The 24,707-nt window shown below is 45.0% G+C and overlaps 1 protein-coding gene across 1 annotated transcript in view; it reads right to left on the bottom strand.

The window, feature by feature from the left end:
* SDC2 (syndecan 2) overlaps positions 1–24,045 on the bottom strand; it is a 58,145-nt gene extending 34,100 nt beyond the window's left edge. Inside the window, exon 1 of the mRNA XM_021388006.1 lies at positions 23,663–24,045. Coding sequence (XP_021243681.1) covers positions 23,663–23,722 — 60 coding nt within the window. The 5' untranslated portion in view covers positions 23,723–24,045. The remainder of the gene's footprint in view (positions 1–23,662) is intronic.

The following is a 24,707-nucleotide window of genomic DNA, read 5'->3' as shown; positions in this document are numbered from 1 at the left end:
TATAGACACACCCTTAAACTCAAACCAACAAGAAGGCTTTTGTTCTGACTGAAGACCAAGCATTTCAGAGCACTCCACTAAAAGCTATCAAGTAAGACTACCTATTTCCTTCCTTCTCAGGAAAAAAACGTTCACAAGAGTATTTTTCTTCAAATGTAAATCAGATTGCCTATGACAAACTGCAGCACAAAATATAGAATGTAATTTGCACAGGCAGTAAAAAAAGATGCATGACTGTACTCCATACTGCACTCATTTGTATTAAAAACAGGCATTTTGCTTAGTAGCAATGATTCTAAAGAGGATAAAAGGACAACCTTAGAGCTCTATACACCAAAAAAATCCCCAAACAACAATGTCAGAGGAAGGACAAGTACCAGATTTTAATTCCTGTTTATTCTTGTGGTCTTTGATAAAGTTAAACATAGGAGGAACTAACTTTTACTCAAGCAACATTTAAGATTTCCTGCATATACAGCTGGAAAACTTTGACACCTACTTACAGAACAGGCATTCCCACTGGGGTTTTTAATTTCTTTTTAATACAAGTACCTCTTGTAAGGAACAGAAAACAACATAAAACAATACATGAACTCTTCACAACAGCTTGAGGATCATCAGAGCACAGGTTGTAGGGGACGTAGGTTTTATCAGAGCACAGGTTGGAGGGGACGTAGGTTTTTTGGTATCTTTCTCTGGTATAGACAACTACCATATACTTTCAAATTTCCTTGATTTTCAGATGAAGCGTATTGTTACTAGGACAGTAACAGATAACTAGACATCATTAGCAAGGTACAGACTAGATGCATGTTCTGTCATTTTAAAACAGAAAAAATGCTCTCAAGTTTAAACTTGCTGAATGAATTCTATTTTCAGGGCCTAAAATTTCTCCTTTGTGAATTGAGACATAACCTGAATGTTTCTGCTCCTTTCAGATACATGGGCAGGATGTGCCCGAGTCCCGCTGAAAAAGACAATATTCCTCGAACCAGTATCACTACAGCAAATCTCTCTTATCTTGGAAAGGCATTAATATTTTTTTCAAAACTGATACAGAATTTGCACTGACTGCAAACTTAGACTTACATTGCGATTACTTTCCCCAGCAGCAAAAGCCTAAGGCTGCTGAGAAGAGGAGAGAAGAGCTTTGTTTTATTGGCACTCCTGCCTGAGAATCATTCCCTCTTTGGCATCTCTAATGAAAGCCATGGTACATCAGAGCACAGGGCTGCCCGTGTAAGAAGCAGACTTATGTCATGAAAACCTGCTCCTGATCAATACTGATAAGAGAGGGAAAAGAAAAGTTTAGCCAAATTCAGGCTTTGGCATACCCCTATAAATTCGTAAGTTGGTGAAATAGGGAAGCCAGACGAGAGAGCTTCCTGCACCTCAAATAATTAAATCACATTAGGGAGATTGGAAAATGAGAACAGCGATAGCCTAAAAACTATCTTTTATATTGGACACTAATTGTAAAAGATACAAAACCAAACAAGTTTAGAAAAACATTAACTTTAATTACACTGTGAAAATCCATGGCTGTAAAACAATCATCCTCATCTGATACCTACCTTATTATGTGGCTTAAGTAAAACTGAGTACATGGCTCAAGGGAATACTTGCTTAAAAATTAAACATAAGTAAACTGAAGCACAATAAGCCTCCATGATGTAAAGGCAATACTCTTAAGTACAGTCGTGAAAAAGAAGTCATCCTACACCATCTCACTTGAGATTGCATTTGTAAGGATACTCCATTAGAGGACCTAATCTATCAGCAGAGTATGCAGCAATTCCTGCCAAGCTGTTTGATAGAAACCAGGCACTGATATAACCTAATCTGTACAACTTCCCATTAGCAATACCACTTCCTAAAAGGAAGGCATTAAGGTTGAAGGGCTCTCACAGCAGCTCCCGCAATTCACTACACAGAGGAAAGCAAATCTAGCAGAATTACTTTCCTAAGAGGTAAAATGAGCATTTCGAGATGTCTTTACGAAGCAGAATTATTTAATGCTCCTTACCAGAGAAGGACTTGTAGCACACTACAGGATTTGCAAGTAATTTACTTATTTTCTTTTTACAGGCGCTCAAATGAGACTTGTTACCCAGCCACCCTCCCTCTACTCTAGCTCTTGGCTATGCTGAAGTTAATACTGCTGTCACTTCTGTATCAGATTAAAAAAAAGTCAGTGCTTACTCATTGCTGTGGCAAGAAATATTCTGACACTGCATAGCGTTGTATTTTTCTCTCTTCACAATCTCATTGAAGACTACAGCTGAAGTACCAAGTTTGAGCAAGGAGAATGTAACACTGAACTCTTAGTACCTCCATTTCTTGGAACTCAGATTACAAGGAACAAAATGCTCCTCTCTTATTAACCCTTTTTTTATGAAATAGCTATTCACAGATTCCTGAGATACCTGCAATTCTTTTCATTCACTCTGGAGAAACTCTTATGAAGCTTAATGAATTGCAGAAACATTATACGCTAACAAAGGCAAGATGCTTCATGAAACAGGAGGAATACTCATTCAGTATCTCACAGCTCCAAAGAAAATTACACAGGAAGTTAACTATGTCAAAAAAGTACATTTGCGTAAAGACTTCGTATAGAATATATGTAAAGGATATTAAAAAGATATAAAAAGAAGAAAAATGTAGCTTTTTAATGTATTCACTTTTTTAAAGTGATCAGCTTAAGCTAAGTTATGAGAAGAAAAAATATGGACATCGGGTAAAAAAATACTTGTAGTTTCCATATATAAATATTTCATAAACTATTTTATACTTTTCTCGCCATGTTCCTCAAAAGGCTGGCAAGGCAGACTGAGATGACACACTAGCAGAAACTTACATGCAAATGACACTGTGTTTTCAAACTCACTGACCACCTTTTTAGAGCTCCAATGCTTTGGTGTACCTGAGAGAGGTCTGAAACTTTGCTTGGTAAAGGAGAGGGGAAAAAGTTCCCCTGCTTTCTTGCCTTTATAAACATTACAGAGGCAGATGTCACACATCTTGAGGGACAAATATGGGTCGTATCAACTGCTGGTACCAATACAACTTAGAAATCTGCTTCCCCAAAAGGCTGAAGTAGTAGGAAAAGGCAAGAGAGGAAGAAGGGACGCAGAAAGGCAGATGCAATAAAGGCGTACAGCTTCTCTTCAGTAGAGCTCTTCACATTTCACAGTAGCAAAAGCCACCTACTAGCAGAGATGAGTGCCATAAAAGCTGAGCAACTGAAGAAACAAAACATAATGAATCAAACTGTGATTGCACAAAGGCGGTTTTTCATCACTGATAAACCCCAACCAGATAAATTACGGTGAGAGTTCCATTACATGGAAATTCAGCTACCTGGGGATTCAAACCGTTAGCAGCCAGATCTATTTTTAATCACTCCTCTGCCAGCCCTAAGAGCAGAGAGGGAAGGATTTGGCAGAGCCCAGGGTGGTTCTGCAAACCCTCTGGAACGGAGCAGAATTCACCACAGGCTTTGGAGGCACAGTCTTACTATACTCGCAGGGGTACACAGCCCCAAATCATGCTGGTGTCCCAGTCCAGGGCCCAAGCAAGCAGCATCAAAGAGAAAAGGAGTGAACGAGAAGTCACATCCGCACCTCACACCGCATGGGGAGCACATACCATGGCCACCCAGGCTGGAAAAGCAGCTGCTGCTGTAGAATAATCATCAACACAGCTCAACAGGCACAGTAACTGCAGGCCTTTCACTTCAGCTGACAATCAAAGAAAAAGGGTGTCAGAGAGAAGAGGATGACCCAAATATGGTGGTTACAGCTCCAGGTACCCAGGTTCGGTTGCCCTCCTACTGCAGTCTATTTAATAGATTTTTACCAAGCTGTCTATCCAGACCTGAACTACAATCTGGGAATTTTAAGCTGAGTATAACGTGGCCCAATAATCTAAACCTCATCTGTGTTTGATCAATATGGGATACATCTGTCAGGAAACAGAACAGAAGCAGAAATAAGAGACTTCCAGGAACGGTGAGTTTATAAGAGCAGAATTAAGGCAGAGGCCCCAGCTCATGCATCACACGCGGCATCAACTTTGGAGCACCCAACCCTGCAACACCACTGGAGTCAGTGTGCACAACCTCTACACAACTAGACCAGTACCTACACTCCATACGTGATGGCCAACCCAGCACTAGGCCAAAGTCTATGCAGGCACACACCCAGGTGCTATAATGCAGTTCCAGTGAACCTTCACGTGGGGCACAGAAGAAACACCCTTTCTTCCAATTAGCACGGTGAAAACTTGTCAAGACTTACAAACTTCTGCCACTTGAATTCTCACTCTGAAGGGCTGCTGACCAAAACAAGCGAGTAGCTTGTTACACGAGTCTCTTCTAGAGCTGCTCATCTGTTCCAGTGAAAGGGCACCACATTTATTTCCAGTCATCTGCCTCTCTCCTGGGAAGTGCATTCATAACTAACTGACAAACACAGCACATAAATTACCTTCGGTTTATAGAATCTGATTCAGTTTTTACTTCTATTGTATTTTTTTTAAAGGAGCAGCAATTCTTCAAACAAATTTACAAGGCAGCCAGCTGCCTCTTCCCGATGTTTATCAGCTCCCCCACCCAGCTCAGCCTAGCACGCTGTTCCTCCCAGCACAGGACATGTTGAGTTTTGCTTCCGTCACAGCTTTTTCACTGAGATACAATTCTGAACAAAGCAGCACTACTCCCTGAGTGTTTGTGTCATTTGGTGCTTACACTCAATTTTGTACATTCTGTCCTCTCTCCAGAGCAATAAGAAATAAGTAAATAGCCGGCAGCCAGGAGCATGCTTGGGACATCCAAAACCATGCAATCACTTAGTGGAGCATTTTAACACAGCCAGCAAACCCTGCAGGAACACCGTGGGTCAGCTTTGGCCCACTGCCCTGGCAGCACTTCTGGGTTAGGACCTGCCTACAGCCTGTGGTTCAGCTTGGACCTCTGTCAGGTGCCCTCATCCACACCTCGTGTCACACACAACACGGAATCCCACTGGGGACTCCACTGGGGCATGCTCACTACACTTAACCTGGTAAATGTGCTCAAGTCATGGGTTGCACTGGATCTGTTGTGGTTTTGCCTGCTTATTTTTTAATTCATATTGCAAAGGACCGTTTATAAAATACAAATTCTCTTCATTATTTGGCTTATTTACTCCCTCCCCCTTACTTATTAGCAACTCCAAAATACTCTAATACACTGTATGAGTATGTGTTCATGCTTTAAACCACTAATCTATTTGCCATCCAATTACAACAATTAAGAGGTCCCAGAAAATGACCTAGGTGCAAACATAACATGGAATCCATCTAACCAGAACATCACCATCAACCTCCCCCGCCACACCACAGCTATCACATGCATTTAATACATGAGACCCAGTTGAAACCCCGCTTATACTTGTCACAATACAAACTTTATCACAGTCTACCAAGCTTTATTTAAAGGCCAACCACTGCAAGAATCTAAAGAGAGCTAAGTAAGGTGATGGATCAAGAGTTATTTAGTGTCATGCAACCAAAACACCTTCTTCAGCAGCATGTACCACAGTGAAGTGAATGAAGACTGTCATTGTCCTAAATCTCAGCAAAATTAAGACCACACAGCACTGAGCACACAGCGAGGCATCATCCCATGGGCAGCTGGTGCTGAGGCTGGAGCAAGTTGCCCATCTCACTGCTGGTGTTAGGGACACACTCATAAAATTGAGATGGTAATGCTTCACTGAATAGCCTTATCTTGCTGATTCAAGTGTCTACTTAATTTGGAATTCATTTCCCTACATCATAGCTGTGAAGCAGTCAGCACTCCTCTGCATCCATTGGAAACCAGTGATAGCACCCAGCACACCCAAAGCACTTCACTACAAAAAGGAAGTTCTGCCATATCTGTGCTCTACATACACAGAGGTATAGCAACAGAAGTTGCTTGGAAGAAGGGTGAGCAGAGAACTGTGAGCAAGTAAGGAACTCCATTTTTGGGGATGGTTAAGAATCATTTTGGTGAAAACTACTAAAATTTTATTTCAAAATGCATCCCAATGACTGAAAAGTTTTACTTGCTTGATGCTCAGCATCTGTACAGGACGGACTTCAGTACTTCTGTTCTTCACAGAGAAGACACCTAGACTTCTACCATTCCCATACCACATTTATTTTCACAGTTTAGTATTCAATCCTCTAAAAATGAAAGTAGTATGGAAATAGAAGAGTATTATCTATTATCAAAACATATAACAGGTTAGTTATCTTTGTCATGTTTTCACTCTGTAAGAGTAACTTCTGTGTGCCCCTTTATACCTGAGATGCATCTCCAACACTACAGCGTTTGTAAGGTCTCTGATGACTGCAACACAAACTTGACTCGAGTCAATGACATTTCATAGAATCATAGAATGGTTTAAGTTGGCAGGACAGAGACCCATTCCACCAGACCAGGTTGCTCAAATCCCCATCCAACCTAGGCTTGAACACTTCCAGGGATGTGGCAGACAATACTCTGGGTAAGTGCCAGTATCTCACCATGCTAATCGGAAAGAACTTCTTCCCAAGGTTCGCTTCAAATCCACCCTCTTTTAGACCAAAGTCATCAACCCTTGTCCTGTTACCACAAGTTTGCTCAAATTCAATTAAGAGCAAAAGCATCTTGTTTCTCTTTTATTTTCTTCTTTTTTAAGCAGAAATTAAGAAATTCTCTTCCTCTTGAAAATTTTGCTCAGAAGCAGACAAGGAAAAGTTTGCTACTAACACTATCTAATTTCTGTAATGCTCCCAAAATATTCAGTAGCACGCACAGTCTTGACTCCAAGTCCCCAGTTTTGGTGGCAATAACTAGTAACAATGATGCGATAGTGAAGAAGCAAACAATACTGTTTGTGGGGAAAGAGGGAAGGAAGAAAAATACGTCACACAGCAGTGATATAGTCTACAAAACAGCTCTTTTTCTGATACAAATTCCGAACTTTTTTTTTTTTTTTGCAAAGTTTGAAGTTATTTATTTTCATCCAAGGGATAGCAGCAAAGCTGCAGACTGTTCATACACAAACAGCTTCGCATTCCACCAGGAGCACATCCGCTTAAGCTTCTCCATAAGTTAAATGGATACAAGGTCAATGCTTACTTTGCCAAAACCGAGGTCCCTGTGCCCAGTTCCTGTCCTCCAGGCACCTTTCCCACCAATGCAGAAGGAAGTAGCTGAACTGTCCCAGCACACGATGGGAAGGCACCAAGCAGGGCACCGCACCCCCCACTGCCCTCTTCACCCACACGCATTGCGCACTGGAAGCAGCTCCCACAATTTACTGTGTTGCATGAATGCCTGCTAGCTACGGGATGAATTATGCATCTGGGATAGCACCAGTTTCTATTTTCGCCGTGCTGAGACGGTCATGTGCAGCTTAAAAACTGAACTCTATTTTCTTCCAAGCAAGAGCTTCAAAATAAGTTTGATGCCTGAGGGTGGGAAAGTGGCTCAGGCTATAAAACAAGAACCTTTTCAGTTTGTTACTGTAGATCCTAATTTAATGTAACTGGGGTAATGGGTAGCCAATTTTTAGCAGGTGGTTTGGTTTAAATATTAACCCCCACCATACATAAGGCTTTATTCAAAGGGTAAGTTCAGCTGCACAGTGACAGTTTCCAAAACAAGTGTAATACAGTGGAGAACTGAGCGGTAATTACACTCTTCAGAGTTACTTTTAATCCTCAAAGTTTCATGTGCCATGGTCTCTTATAAGAAAAATAAAACCTCACACATAGCACTGAAAAGGAAATTAATACAATATCTAGCCTTCTTTATGCAGAACTGCCAAAAAGCGATGGCTTTTTAAACAGCAAAAGCATATAACTAGTAACTAAATCTGGCTCCATAATCTGTACAGATTATGCTGATGCATAGAAATCCCTAAACAGCTGGGCAATAGAAAACTTCACTTTTGAAGATGTGAAGTCCCTAACTTCCAAGTGCAGCAAACCGCCACATAACGCATCAAGAAAAATCCACTGAACAACCACTTTTTTTTTTTTTTTTTTTTTAAAAGGGACCCAGCAGCACGTCCCAAACTGTTGTGGAAGGCCAATCTGCTAGATATATCTGATGCAGCATAATCAGTTAGATTTTGCAGTGACTGTTCTCAACTGGTAGTTTGTTACCTTGTCCATAACAGACAAAACAGCACTATTTTGGCCAACTTTTGTGAATTCTCCCTTGTCCTGCATTTTTCCAAACATAAATGGAGTTTTGCCCTTCCCACCAAACAGCCATAATGCATGTGATTGAATTATTGTCTTCTTGCTCTGTACAAAATCCTGCCCACTCCGCTCCCGAAGTAACCAATACACACGCGTATGGCTCATGCTGTCCTGGAAAATGGTATCTGTGGTACTCCCAGAGTCATCATCCACTGCATACTGATGCTGAATCAGTCCCAAAGAGCTTTATTTTAGTACTGCCTTCCTCCTTTCCTCTAGTTCTGAAAACGCATCTGTCAATTCCAGATGCTTAAGCTTCAGAGGTGAGTATATTGACATTTAAAAGCAGACTTTGAAGAGTAAAAATGTATCCAGAGACTGAGCTTTGTAACATGCATAATATCTATCTGAATTCCAATGAAGAAATCACAGCACTGCTTGAATAGATGTTCTGCTTCAACCCTCCTTGCAAAGCAAATGCATTCACATCTCTAAGAGGATTTGTCCCAGAGAACTACCTCCTTTCTGAGCACTGGGAGAGTGCAAGATCCTCACATCTCCATCCAGCCACAGTGACAAGCACCTAAAGGAAGAAATTCCAACCTCAGGCAAAAAGCAGCAGGTGGGAAGGACGTAGCTCAATGCAAAGCTATGCAGACACGGAAGAAAAGATGCCTTTCTAGCTGGATACGTCTCCTGGAGATCCTCACTTATCGGGCATTAATGACTGATATTTAGCAGCCAGTAAGTATTTATTAGGTGAACATTAACCAAGTTTTAATAGCTCTTATATAATATTACCTAATTTTCATCATGTAAGTAGGAGCATTATAACAATATAAACCATGATGCACAACCTTAAACTTCATTAGTTCATATACTGAAAGCTCTGAATCACAGAATTTCAAAGATAAAACACAGGTACCTTATTAGAAGTATACACGAGCATAACAAGGCAGTAACTTATGTACTGGTGTTCCAGTAAGAGCTAGAAGTTTCTTACACTGATCTGAAGTATTGACAGAGCAGCCTTATCTGTGCAGCTTCACATCGGTTCAGATACTCGAAGTGGTGTTAGTGCCTTTTCCACACCAACAGACTGCCCCACTTCTCCCTGTGAAGGCAGTCCACTGCCAAGCAGCTGCAGCAGCAGGGGCACCTCCGCTCCCTGCAGGGCCACAAACCCTTCTGGAGTGATGCCACTCAGCCATGAGCACTGGGTGATTTTCAGCACATGAAGTCACATTGCGGCTCTCCTCTCTTCCCCATGTCTCAGTCTGACTGTCCCAATGCCCTCTATATCCACAGGCAATCAGCAGCAGCAATGCAACATAACTCCATCTTATCCAAGTTTTTAGCAGAGGAACGTTCAGTATTTTTTTGGCAGTTCAGGATAGATCCCTCTACACTGGAAATACAAACACACAAATTCTGCCAGCAACAGTTTCAGTTCAGAGGTCACAAATGCAGGGAAGTCAGTACTCAGCTCTCTTTTCCTCTGTAGAAAGGGCCAAGAAACCACCATTGGAGTTCTGGGCCACTTCGCCCTGACTTGTACTAATTATACTGGAAATCCAGAGTATTTACAGTGAAGCTGTCCAGGCCTTTGTCACAGAACTAAAAAGTCTTTTTAAATTCATGAAATGTGAAAAAAAAATTACAGAAATACTTGACATGAGATCTGTGGCGTTTCAGAGACCACTGCAATCACAGACACACTAAGGAGGGTACAGTGGGACAGGTTCACAGACAATTTCAAAGTCAGGCTCCTTACCAAAATACATATTTACTTGTTTGGCCACGATGCTGCCAAAAGTCACGCTGTTCTTTCTGAAAGCATCCCCTATTTCACAAGTTTTCCCAAATTAAACTTCTACTTTAGTGAATACCTTGCCGAACAACAAATGCAAGTATTGAATACACAAGTAAACAAACTAGGATTCACAAACTGCCTGTTTCTTAATCATGAGGTTCTTATTTCAGCATCAGAAAAAACAAGCCCTGCTCTGCTTGGCATGCCAACGTATTATTTTAAATAAGTAGGAAGGCTGAATGAAAGTTCCCCTTCATCTCTCAAACCTCAAGAGAAAATGAAGGAGTTATTTCCAGAGCACGTACCCAATGACTGCCCAGCAGAGCCTATTCATTTTGGTCAGGCTTCACAAGTCCCACACCTAATGAACACGCTGTCTTCTGACTCCTCTTCCACTGCCAGCATGAGAGGATTAAAAATACATATGGAAAGAGAAAAAAAAAAGAAATTCTTACATGAACGCCTCTGCCTTTCATTTCCATGGTGTTTGTTCCTGCTCCCTCGGAAGAAGCTGTCTCCTCGAGGACAGCCCACGGGATACTTGTAATCAGGGTACCTATTTCTCTAGGCTTTGTAAGAGTAAAAATCATAAGGTACAAAAGCCCTTTGGCATGACATTCATGCCTCCTAAGTACTGAGTGGTTTCTCCGCTTCACCAAGTGCTTCTTCCAACGGGCTCTGCACAGCACAGCCTTGGTCCATGCTGGGTGCAACTCAGTGAAGATAAAAGGATAAAGCAGGCGCTTCGAAATAACCAAACAGCTGACAGTCAGGAAACCTCGTGCTCTACGCGTACCTTAACTCTCATCCCATTTCTCTGTGCTGATGGGAGTATCAGCACCACTCAGCACGTACTTCCAACTCCGGAAACATTTCACATCATCGACCACAAATGAAATGAGATGCAGACACACTTTTCCCTTCGCTGGCTGCAGAAGACTCTGTGGCCAGGGAAGGCGAGGTTTCCAGCTGAGGGGCTGCGAGAGGGAGCTCGTGGTGGGGCTGCCGTCTCCTGCACAGCCCTGTAGGCCGTGGCCTGCCCACCCACCCTCCTCCATCATCCCACCTTCCTCGAGCTTTCCAGTTATGCTGAGAATAGCCATCTCTTAATGCACCCTGCAAGGCTCCTAGTGCTTTTCATCACACCTCTGGGAGTTATGTTTCATGAAGTTGATTTTTTTGGAGCGCTGGCTTTTCCTTCAATGACTTTTAGATCTCTTGTCCCTGTTGACTTTACAAAACCAGGCTTCCCAGTTAAAAACCCCTTCTTCTGATTCTGTTATGATGGACCCTCTGCAGAGGTGTGGGAAGAGATTCTCTTGAAGGAAACCCAGCTTATGGAGAACACTCTGCTGCCAGCCCTCCCCCCCCCCAAAAAAGCCTAGGACTTGTTTTCTCTGAAGAGGAACCTACTAAGAAAAGGCTTTGTGTCAGAGGATTATTCCTAAAACTTAAGTCACAATCCCCCTGTAAAGCTCAAAACCAATAACTCCTTGTGGTCTTCATTTATCTTACCCTATCACATAAAGCTTTTCCCCACACAAGCTTTCCCTTCATTACTGCCCCCCAAACCTGGAAAGGTATTTTTATATTTTCCTGTGGGTAAGACACCCACAGGCAACATTTTGTTTAAAAATATTCAGCAGGTATTATTAGACAGGAGATATAAATAGAGCCCAGGGAGTACTCTTAGGGCCCGTTCCTCGAACATGCTTCTCCCCAGCAGCACACCAATGCTATTTCAGGTGGCACCTCCTGCTTTTCACTCCCAAGTTCTGATGAGGTCTGTCACGTTAAGTAGCCAAAGAAAGAAACAGTTATTTAAGGACAAGCATAAATACACTGTGGCATGCCAAGCAGAGTAGGATTTATATTTTCTGGTGTTGGGAGAAGGACCCCGTGATCAGGAAGCTCTGGTGTAAATACTTAAGGGCAAGTGTAAATAGGGCACATGTCCACCTGCACTCTCAGTCCAGGGATAGTGATGCTCAGCTTTCACCACTGGTAACCACTGGAAAGATTTTGCCCCTAGTGAACAGCGCTAAGCGTTCCAGCAACTTGTGGAAAGAGTAAGAGTGCGGGGGCTTTATTTAAGGGTTTACGATATTTTGTTTCAATATAGCATAGGGAGAGCAGCTGTCACCTTGATTATAGTCCCCTTGTAACCCGACACATCCCACATCTCCAACTAATCCCAGCTCCGGCATGCTCCCCTCTGCTTGGTTGATGCAGTTATGGACTGCTTCAGCAGCTAACTGCTGCTTGTGCACCAGCATGCCCTGCAGTGATGCTGCGGTCCCAGGAAAGCACCAGCTCCAGCAGCTTGCTGCACCTGCTGGCCCATCCTGTGCACGAGAGGAGAGCTCCACAGTTTCCAAGAAAGCCCAAAGGGCAGCAATGAGTGTCAAGCTGCACAGTTTGGCTGCTCACGCTCACTTTCCAAAAGGCAGAGGGGATGAGGGATACCTTGCTCAAATCATCCACATCTGCTGAAACACTTGTCTCGTGCGTGCTGTGCAGTGCAGTGGGTTGAGCAAGCAGAAGTGGATTCCCCCACCCCACATCAGTTTCTCCTCACTTTATGGTTTGGTTGGGATGCTCCAGCTGCTCTGCATCACTCTGTCACCCCCATCCCCTGCCTGTTCCCCTTCCCATCACCACCCACAGCAAAGCCAGCAGAAAGGTTCCTGATGGCGGGCAAAACCAGAGCAGACCCAGCTTCTCACGTGCCTCGTCTCCAGCTCTTGGATCCCGTGCTTGCAACATGAGACTGGAGAGCTGTGCCAGGACTAGCCGTTACCTGGCTGGCTTGGCAGCACTAAAGTAGCAGGGAAGGGGAAAAATATAATAAAAAAAATATATCAGTCTAGTGAGACTGGAAGCACTAGAGACTGGAGAAAAAGAGCAAAGAACTTAAGACAAAAATTACAATTAAGTGCACTACAGTTACTGTGTGCTGCACAGTATTGCTCAGAAATGCCATTAGCACATGTGAGAAAACCACACTGAACAAAAAGCTGCATTTTTGGTAGGAAACCAGTAGTCTTACAACAACGCTGCAGTGATAATGGCATGAGAAAATGAATGAGTGACAGGTTAGACAGAATTTAAAAGCCCTCAGCTGAAGCTGCTTTGTTTATATTTTATCTTATGATAAAAACAGCCTACACCTACACAGCCAGTAATGAGGAACACCTACCTGAACTCTCCCTATCACTGCAGTACTGTACATTGCTGAAAAACAGGACTTTTTTCCCCACTTTCTTTTGAAGATGAAAGCCCATTAAGACTAATGTCATTGCATCCGCTTTGATTTATCCTGAGGAAAGTCAAAGCACTTGTGCTACAACCTATAACAGAAAACAAAATTACATAGCTCAGTGGACAATGTTTTATAATTTAATGATATATTTCCCTGAGAAAGAAAGCAAATATATCTGTAAGTCACTTCCCATTTTTGAGGTGTTGACTGAAACAGCAAAAGCACCAAGCCTACCCTTATGCACAGAGCCAAGCACTGCACTTCAGGCTTTCCAATTACTCACAGAAAGACTCGGCAAAAATAGGCTTAAAAAAATTTAAATGACAACTGCATGGTGTGGTAGAAGGGACTGCCCCAGCTTAATTGAAGGTCATTTCTGCTAAGCTGCATGCTATATTTACCACCTGGCTGGTAATGGATGCTTTTATTCAAATGCTCTGCAGTAAAATACGTGCACATGTAGGGTAGGAAGACTTTATCATTAAAATCTTCTGCAAAAAATTAGCAGAATGAGGAAGGTTCGCACACTTCCTCAGCAAAATTAGGTCAGGACTCCTTTGAACAGCTCCACTTGAACGCTGTGCCAGATTCCAGATCAAATACTTTTTAGTGTGTTAGAACCAACGGCTTAAGAGATGAACTTCTACACTGATGATAATTATTACTAGCGCTGTGCATTGCTGCCTCCCTCTCCACCTGTGGATAATTATAAATAGCCTACATTTTCCAGTCCCTGACATACGCCACCAGATCTACAGCACTTCCAGAAAACATCCTTTGTAACCAACGGTCATACATTTCAAATATGACAACCACGAACTCCACATAGATTGAGGAGTTATGATTTTCCCCACGTGCATTTTTAATTAAACACTCTCTGCACTTGCACGTATAGTAGGTGATTAGTGTCACAGTAATGAGCGATGCTGGGAAGTACCAAGCTGGAGCTCCACACACCCAGCTCTGTGCCATCTCCTGCTCTTAAGCGGCTCAGGGCTATCCCCACTTACAGCACTCTCCAGTAGCCACATTGGGAGGGCAACGACCACAGAACTGCCCCGGATATAAAAATTACGTATAAATATAATTATGCAATCCTTCCTTGCTCATCTTTACAGCTCAACCCTGGTAGTGACTGGCAGTGAGCGTGCTCAGTTGCCTCTTCAGGTTACTGTAAAATTTTGCTTATAAATTAATCCACAATTAACTGCAAGCCCAAAGACTAAAAGTTTTAAGGAATAAAACAAGGAATATACACCCAGAGCAGTAACTTTAGAGTCAGCTACACCTTCTGTGGAGCCTAATAGCAAAACAAACCCAGTGGTAAGAAAATCTTTAGAAGTTCGGCCTTTTCCTTTTTTTCCCCTGCTTTTAAGTTTCACAGCTCACTGAGCTCACTCTAGCAAGCCCGGCTGTCGGGAGGGTTGTTAAGATACACAAAACATCCTATTGCTTTCCACTCCGCTCCCATTAGGTATCACTATTAATTGTGCAGCTGGCACAGCTGTCTGCTCAGCTCCTCTAAAGAAGTCTTGCAGTTGTGTGAGCTGCACTAAATAACAAGAGAGAGGTTAGCTCTGGATTTCTCTGTGACTTTCTGTAAATGCACAGGCAAGGAAACGTTCTTGCTAATCCTCTCTTTGGACACTCGTCTCTGATCACAAATACACAAATGCCACGTGAGCTACCCTGCTTTATAGGAATCGTGCCAGGTCCAACCACAACACAGCTGCGATCCCCACCAAGAGGGACCCTATCTGCTTTTGTTGAGACTGGAAGCGTTTACCAGAAGAATTTTTCTCCACAGTCTTCCTGAGGTTTCTCAGGTGTAAACCTTTACACATTTAAATCAGTTACAAAATCCTCAGATTTTATGTGAAAAAGCAAGTACATGGCAAAGAAGTAACACTGAGTGTCCTATCTATGTATTACAGATAGATGTGATTAATACATAATCATGGCAGCATTACTGAATACTCACAAGGCCTGAAGATTTCTCTAACCTATAGACAAAATACACGGTTCTCAAAAAAGTTTCAGAAAACCTTCATCGCTATTATGTGGAACTCGTTTTTGGCATGTAACAGTTTTTAGGCCACCAAGCAGAGGGCCAATAACAGGTCCCCACCAGAAGAGACCTCCATCAGGATACCAGATCACTAACTCCCTGTTAAGAGGGAGAAATATGCTCAGGAAAGCAGCATTAGTGAAATCACAAAATCCCAGACCAGCCAAGGGTAGAATAAGCTTTTCAAGGTTTTGAATCACAGTACGAACAGGAACAAAAAGGAAAAAGGTCATTTCCCCTTTCTAATGCCCTACAGTAACAAAGCAGACAAGGGATGACATTTCCAGCACAGCAATACTATTAACAGTACCCGACGCTCTTGTGTTAGCGGGAGCTCAGAATTTCTCCCTGCCCAGTGAGGCTCAGCACAGTGTCGCGGGCCTCCTCACCCCATAGAAACATTATTTAGGACAGAGCCTGAGCTTCAACAAAGGTGCAAGGATCCCCCCTCGCAGTGCCAAACACAACCCTACTCTTTGACCATGCATGGCTGCTTGAGCTGAACACAGGGGGAAAAGCATTTCCGATATGCAGCAGGAGTGGAGACATTGTCAGTCATCCCCAACCTTCACATCCTGTCTCTCCAAGTAACGACTGCACCCAGGCATCCTAAGGAAGTATTTCTGTTTAACAGGTGGTCTGTGGGACCTACCTTCCTCACCGTCAAGCCCTGTGCATTCAGGTCATTAAGCTGCAGTGGGTTTTCCAAATGTTATTCAACAGAGATATGGCTGTCAGATTATATCGGTTTGTCTTTTTAATACACTCTTATCACTCTTCCTGCATCCCTAGGGATGCTCTGTGCCGCTCTTTAGGGACAACCACAGCTGCTCTCAGAAGAGCATCCCCTGCTTTGCCACAGGATTTCCTCAGCCGCCTCCCACCTCCTGCCAAACTCTCTAGAAACCTCAGCTGTGTTTCCATGTAGCAGACAGATGTGTCCAGGAAAGAGTTTTGCTCAAAAGCTTGGAAAAGAAGATGCAAGCCTGACAAATTCAGCCAATCCAAGCTGCAACACGGATGGACAATTTCAGCTGAATCAGGAGACCACTGATGCCACAACAGTCCTGGTGTCACCTCCCAGCAAGGACATCTATGTATTCACTCTCTTGACACTATTCCTAGTTTTTCTATTAAGAACTTTTTTCCCCCCTCATCTCATTCATGCTTCACAAACATATTCCTGTCCCCTTACCAGGGCTTTGAGGGGAGAGGGAAAGCTTTGCTGGAGAATAAAAATCAAAAGAACCTGTTAGTGCTATGGAGGATCAAGTCATACTTATGGAAGAATATGTCTAACTTAATACAAAATGAAGAAACCAGAGGAAAAAAATATATGCAGTACATAAAGACCACCCTGTGTTTAAGGCTTTTTTTTTTCCTGATAAATAAGGTTAGAGAAGCTGCTCTTCCCACCCTGATACCAGGACAAAAGAATTTTAAAAATTTGGAGGGCAATTTTGTTCTGTTTATTTAACACTTCATGTGTTCTGCAGGGCACTTCCTTCCTGACACTTGAAAAAAGTATCGCCTTTCATAACAGAAGAAAGGCACACAACAGCATATAACATGAGGACATACATAAAGCAGAGATCTACGCAGGATAAGGATCTACAGACAAAGTTTCAAAGAACTTCCAAGCTTGAGGTGCAGCAGCTACAGAGAGATCAGCGCAGACGTGCTCTGTGTATTTCAGCCTTTACGGACACTTAATTTCAAATGTACTGCAAGAAGTTTCATTTTGTACCACCACAGCTGTTCCATTCAAAAAGTCGTTCTTCACAGATGGAAAATAATGGAAGAGAACATGACTGGAAAACTGTAAGAAACCCCACCAGAGAGAAGAACTTAAGAGATATAAATGGCACCTTAGTAACTTCATTTATATCTCCAGTATTGTTCTGCCATGAAGAGATTTATGAGTTCCACATGCTGCAAATGCTTAAGTCACTAATAATCCTAAAGCATTAGTTTCCTAACACTGTATGCTGCCCCAGCAGCTCTTGAGAACTTCTCACCCTCTCACAATGAGACTTACACAAGCCAGTTGCTAACATAGCCAATTTCCCGTGCTCTGCTCTCAGACACACCTTCTCCCTGCCACACAAAGCCTCACATTAACGTGCCTGCACTGCCACCAGTGGCTTGTGCAAGTGCCCAGCAGCTGTGGGCACCCAGCTGGAAAGGGACGTAGCCCCACAGCCAGGGGAGGAATGGGATGTTCTGCAATGCAGAAAACTCAGAATCCTGTTCCTCAGCAACATTATCTTATGCAAATCCTTGCTGCAGGCATTATACTCTATTATTATTTATAGGGCTGAGCCATACCTATTTTTATTTATGCAACGTCACAAATTTAAATTCAATGGAAGTTGGATTTTTTTTGCACGTCCCAGTGATGGTGCATTTCCATTACTTTGAACTACCTTCACCCTTCCAGTTTGCTTCCCTTGCAGGTTTTCATTTCAAGTTATAAGAACACCGTCAATGTCATGCCTCTGTGACTGAAGACGTGAGTGCGGAGCTGCGCAATACTCGAAAGTGATTTGGAAGGAAAGGCTTTGTGGAGGCTTTTGCCCAGTAATCAGTTTAAGGGACACACCAATTCTGGGATCTCCACACCCAGAGCGAGCAAGGATTATCAACCCAGCAAACGAAGAATCAGTCTTCTGGACAGCTCTTCTCTCCTGTAAGATACACCAAACCACTATCAGCCCTCCCCTGCAGACCCCAATACCAAGAAGCTTTCAGAATTCAGCTCTTAAAGCTGAAAGAGACCAAGAGCACCATGTTTGGCTGGGCACAGCAGCATCCACCACCTGTTTGTTCCAGCCAGGTACCCCAGGGTCACCAAAACCCACAGGGACACAACTGGGATTAATGCAGCTCAGCCTATAGAAAGAGGAAAGCTTACGTCTACTGAGTTATTGTGGGACATGAATAGACATACCGGAGAGGATCCGAGGTAAGGCAGGAGGGATGAAAGGCCTAGTTATGTTATTAGTTCACTGGCAGCAAGCACATTGTGATTTCTCTCTCAAAACATCCTTAGTCTGGAGGCCACTCCAGCCACGCACCCAGCTGCTCCCCGAGGAGCACTGCACCTCCCACGCTGTGCTGCTTCCCGCAGCTCTGTGAGACCATTTACATTCATACTTCCGAAATACTGTTCAGAAAATAAGGATGAGCCTCTTCACACTGCTTTGAAAGGTGACAAGCAACCTCCATCAATGTGGAAGTACCTCTAGAGAAAATTATGCTGTATTACGTTTAATCAAGCAGGAGCAACACGTCCAACAACATAATATTTAAATCCAGAGAATAGCATTCTGGTTGTTAATCACAGTGGTACTTCTGAACTTTTTGATTCAGTTCCTGCACGTACCAAAGGCTGTTTGACCTTCAGTAAGTCCCTTCATCTCAAGTTTAATGAGAGCATAAAGTACGTATCTTCACGCTCACAACTCAAACACAGAGAAACAAGTTTTTATTCAAACTTTCCCCCAAATCATTTCACCTTTGGAACAAAGCAATTTAGCTTAGACGGGAGAATTCTGGGGAAGTTGTTCACATGTAAACTAAAAACAGTGACTTCAGATGTAGCATCCAGCTCAGACTTCAGTTGAGCATGGCTTTTGCGACACGCTAACACAGTCTACCTACAGACTAGGCCAAGTCTTGCAGATTCCTCAACGCCCTATTAATCATTATTTCACTTTAAATGAGCACCCTACTTGAGACATGGTCAAAAATCATTTGCTCAGCACAAGAGTACTTGTTGCACATGGCTGTTAAACACTATTTTTTCTCCTTCTGCAGTCAGTTTTCCAGTACGTTGTAGAATTATGTGTATTTTGTATTTCTGCCTAAATATCTAGTATGCTTTTGAAAGCATCCCTCAGGGCTGAGCTAATCAAGAAAACTACATACATACGGAGAACAGTCATTATTACAGGGTCAAACACTAATGCAGTCCTTACTCAGGAGATTGCAAATTATATTTCAAATGTGAGCAAGAGAAATCTTGTTCCCAAATCACTGAGTAGTGCCATGTAACCTATGAATAAATTACTAGTCCTGAAGAGATTACAGATAGCAGTTTACTGTCATCTTGTAAGCATGAACTGCAGATAACCAAACAACAATCTTTTCACAGCACAGCCTAGAGTAAATCTTCTCATGCCTGCTGCAGTGCCGAAAGTACAGCAACTTGAACGTGGACCAAATTGCTTGCTCATTGTGCATCCCCTCTCAAATGCAGCAACAGAGGGCATATTTATGCCCTACGTTCAAGCAGGGTCTTACACGAGGCCTAGAATAAGCTTTCCATTCTCAAACACAACGTTTCTGTTAAAAATCCCAGTCAGTCAAATCTCTTCAGATGACAAAGGAGCACTTTTCCGTAAGTAGACAAGAGTCCTTTGTTCAGCCTCTCAGCCTTACTAAAGCCTGTAATTCTTTGCCATAAGGAAAATGTTTAAACTGGTCAATGGCAAAAGTCAATTTGGTGAGATAATGCAATTAATAAATGCCATCCATATGCCTCAGCTTGACATTTTATAAAGACAACTGGCCATGAAGAGCAGTGCAAACAGAGGGCTCTGCAGGCGGCTGGCTGCTCCTCAGGGAGCTCATCTACTGCATGACGGATGAGCTCTCCATCAAGCCTGGGGCTCCTGGCCCAACCGCAGCCACATCCCCTGCGAGGACAGCAGGCAGCTCTCCTCCATCCTCTCTGGAGGCATCAGATCATGGCAGCGTGTTTGAGGTGGGGCTTTGCACAATTTGGACCTCTGCTGGCCAAGAAGTCGGGCCTTCATCCGGTCTCCCTGAGACTGCACTTAGATTATGACCACATAGACTCAGATCCATCAAAACTTCATACAAACCCCAGGTTTGCGGCTCGTTATCTCCAGCCCACCATCCTTTTCCCATTAGCTGCAGCAATTGCCACAAACCTACCACAGAGGTATCACCTGCCCAGGAACCACAGCCCCAGCACCCAACTTCAAACTGGGAACTATTTGTCCTGACTTGTCCTTGAAGACGCTCATCTTCTTCCCCGATAGGGATCTAGAAAAAAAATGCAGAGAAAACATCTCTGCACTTTAGGCCTGAATATTAAGTCAGTTCCAATGCAGACCTCAGGGCTCAGATATTAAAAAGAGAAACTGCCTTAGTGTTTGATCTCAGGTCAAGAATCATCTGTTCTTTAATTTTTAAAATATAAGCTAACCTGGGAGGGAAACCTATTCCCAGAGAGGGACTCCTGAGAACATCCAGATAAAGGGAGGCTTCCAGCAGCGAGTTGACTGCAGCACCAGAATGGCAAAACCTGAGGCCAGAGGCAGAAGCCAGAGCCCTCCCAAAGTTCCAGCACGTGGGGGCTGCTGCCTGGCCCGTGATGCTGAGCCAGGGTAAGGGGAGCAGTGGTCAGAGGTGCTGGCTGGCTCCAGGTGCTGCCAGCCCCAGGAAGCAAGGAAGATCTTCCTCAATTCTGCAGAGACACGGCAGCCCACGTGAGCTGAGGAAGGGCGGAAATAAATGAAGATTAAAGAAAAGTTTCCTATCTTTCTTTGGAATTTACTTGGCAATGTAGATTTAAACGTGCTTAGGAGGGACGCTCACAGCATGTAAATCTGAAACACCACCCATCTCTTCCGCAGTTTTCTCTCCTCCTGTAATTACCATCTCCAAAACCTAGCTGCATGTTTCAAAACCAAAACAAATATTCCCTCTCTCCAACATGGTATCAATTTTCCAGATTCCAAAAGCAAAGTAATGATTAGAAACAAATGCAGAAAAATTATAGCACCATGCTTCCAAAGTATTAAATATTTCTGAAAAATACGCAAAATATTACCCAAGTAATCCTTCAATAACAGCACATATGTGAACAAGCCAGTGCTCAGATGCTTACAGAAGGAACAGACAGACCACACAGTTGATGTTGGTGCTGCAGTGCTCTATTTTACCGAACCCCACACATGCAATGCTGGGGAGCTGGCGTGAAGCAAAGTCCCCTGACTCAAGAAAAACCACTACAGAAGGGGAGAGCCACAACTGTTCTCCCGTTTGTGAGAGCAGCAGGATTACAGTGCAGCGCACACAGAAACCTGCTCGCCAGCAAGGCTTCCCTGCACCCCTCTTGGCTTGCGGAGAGGATCAGAGCATCACACAAGCACTGGAAAACCATTAGTCCCACTGATGGGGAGCAGGAAGAAACAGAAAGGTTTATCAGCTTCTGCAGAATGGGAACTGACAAGGACAGCCAGATACTTGGCGCTGCTCTCTGTTGCTATTAAAATCAGCAAGCGCTGACTCCTGCTATCATCAAGACTGAACCCAACCTTGTAAAAGACACACTGGACTCACACTTAGAGAGCTGGCCTTTTTTTTTCCAGCAGTTCTACATCACTCTCTTTCCTCCTCCTAAAAGGGAACCAGAAAAAACACTTTCTCCACAATTCATCCAAGCCTGCATGAGTCTCAAATTGCCTCCACGTCTGCTGATGTTACCAGACCCCACTCACACCCAACACCTCCCCATGCACAGCAAACTGCCCTGCGAGCCCCAGCGCCATTTGCCAGCTCTGATGTGGGCACTTGCCACCTCCTGCAGCTGGGCACGACCAGGGACAGTTCCCTGGCGCCCTCTGCTTCCTGATGCCAGCCCCTAATGTCTGCTCACCCTGCCGAGCTGACACCTCACACCAGGGCACATCTGCAACACAAGAGCCAGCACCAGGGCACACAGGCACGCTGCTCCCACACTACATTTCCAGTGTGTTTTTAACATGACTGACACCAACTGGGTCCACCCCAGTAAATAGCAGGGTTTGGCGGTTACACGAAGCAAAGACAGAACATCTTCAAGAACCGACCAGAGGAAAATAAATTTGGAGCTAAAACCATTTGACAGTACTCCAGGAGCTTGCAGGGTTGTTGTAAGCATCCATATAAAATCCCTCTTAGGACCAGGACAGCGTTCTGCTCAGACAACAGATTCAGCATCCGTCTTTTCCCAGAGACCAGTCTACAAAACTCCTCCTTAAGGGACCACGTAGCTGCCGCCAAACACGAAAAAAAAAAAAGTGGGGGGGGAGGTTGGGGGGAAGAAGGAAAAGAAAATCCACCTCCCTTCACCTCTCCCATCTGCCCACAAGTTTTTCGCAGCAGCGAGGGCGCTGCTCAGGGCCGGCAGCGCGGCTCCCCCTGCACCCGCCACAGGAGCCTGCTCATCCCAAGGAGAAACCATCCAACTTAATACTTTTACTAGTGACTGTGGCAGGTTTCATAGTTACTACGCCATCAGAAAACTTCCTAACAGTAGCATTCCTATGAAACTAAAATATGTTGTACCTCATTAGCAAGGGGGAGCGCACTTAGCGGGAACGGGAGTTGGTGCTCGACACAACTCATTTTAAATTAGCCCTGAAGAAAAGCGTTTTGCAATTGTACCCTTCGAAATCACTAATGATGAGGCGGATCGCACGAAGGCTGCGACGGGGCTTATTTATACAATAGCCAGACAACTTCAAAAGCGAACCCGAGCCGGTGACATTATTTAGCTCAGTGGAGCAGCTCATTTTAATTGGATTAAATTGTCATGGTATTTTCGTTTCATACTGAAACCTCCGTTTATTATTTCCTAGTATTTGTCCAAACGCTGCAACCGCGTTCTTCTCTCGGCCCCCTCCCCCCCGCACCGTCCCGAAGCGCCGCCGGCGAAGCCCGAGCCCTCTCCGGAGCCGTCCGCACCGCGGGGCGGGAGCGCTGCGCAGAGGAGCGGCTTTTCAGGAGGTACAAATCCCGGCAACGGAGTTAATTGCATTAAGCAGAGGTCCCCGCTCAGCGGAGACACTTGTAGCTGGGAGAAGCGTAAACAGCGGCATTATCCCCGGCAGCCCGCAGCCAGCCCGGATGGGCGGGCACCCCGCGGGAAAGCGGGGGTCTCGGGGGCGTCCCGGGCCGCCAAGCCGCGGCCAATTATTCATTTATTACTATTACTTCAGTTATTTTTTTAATTTTTTGGTACCCTCTGTAGCAGCCCGTCGCGGCACTGCAAGCGAGGGGAGCGGGTCTATCCTGCGGGGAGCCGGGGGAAGGCGCCGCCGGGGGGACCCGGACCCGCGCCGCCTCGGGCCGGGCCAGGCAGGGCTGGAGGGGCGCTCCCGCTGCGCCTGTCGGGGAGCTTTCCCGGGGGCAGCGCTGCGGACGGAGCCGAGGCGTCCGCCACCGTCCTGTCCCGTCCCCCCGCCCCGCCGCTCGCTCGCTCGCTCGCTCGCTCACTCACCGGCTGCCCGGAGACGCAGGCCACGAAGCTGAGGGTGAGCGCGAGCCACACGCACCGCATTCTTCCCGCGGAGCCGGCGCGGCGGCCGCCTGGGGCCGGGCACAAAGGAGAAAGCGGGGCCGCGGCGCTCGGCAGCGCCCGGGGGCGCGGGGCAGGGCCGCGGGCGCCCTCCGGCCCGTTCCGCTCCGCTGCTGTCCGCGCTCCGCTCCGCGCTGCCCGGCGGCACGACGCTGCGCGGCGCTGAGGCTGCCCGGCTGCTGGCTCCTCCGCCGCCCGCTTCTCTCCTTCCTTCCCTCCCGCCCTCCGCCCCGAGTGCGCGGCAGCGGCGGCGCGGCTCCCAGTTAAACCCCGCAGAAATTCCTGCAGGATTACAACACAGATTGGCAGCTCCCCCAGCCAGTGGAAGGAGGCGGCGCGTCTCCGCCGCCGGCTCTCGCCCCTCGCAAATTGAAGCAACTTTCCACCTCACCCCCACCCCCCCCCCCCAAAAAAAAACCTCCGCCCCTTCTCTATCCTCCCCTCTCCCGTCCTCCCCCCGAGTGGAAAACATGAGCAGCGAGCCGGGGCTGGCCCCGGGTAGAAGCAAGGACCTGGAAAGCCTCCCTCTGCTGTTTTTTTTTTTTAATTATTATTTTTTATTTTTTTAATTTTTTTTTTTTCAAGGGAAGTCTTCCCGCTGCCGCGTGTTCTCAGCCGCCAGATCACGCTGCGCTGCCTCTCCCATCCTCCCCGGTTACCTAGAAGGCAGCATCAGGTGTCGGGAAAAGGATGGGGCTAAAAATCATAGGGAGCGGGTGCCAAAATGGCAGCTCATGTTGGGGTCCCTGTTTTGCTTTCTGCCACATTTTTTCAGACTTTTCTCTGGAGGCTGGTAACTTTTAGGAATTAGAGAGTGGCTGTGATTTGCACCTCATTACATGGAGCCAGGAAGCATGTCTTCAAAACAAATATTGCAGGAATCAACAGCACCAAGAATGCGCACTCCAGAAGTGAAACCAAGAGGTCTTGCTGTGACTGGCCCATGGTGTTTCTCACGTGAGGAAAA

This window comes from Numida meleagris, chromosome 2, assembly GCF_002078875.1.
Source record: "Numida meleagris isolate 19003 breed g44 Domestic line chromosome 2, NumMel1.0, whole genome shotgun sequence".
NCBI lineage: Eukaryota > Metazoa > Chordata > Aves > Galliformes > Numididae > Numida > Numida meleagris.
The sequence above is the reverse complement of the archived record's forward strand: the minus strand, read 5'-3'. Positions and strand labels throughout refer to the sequence as shown.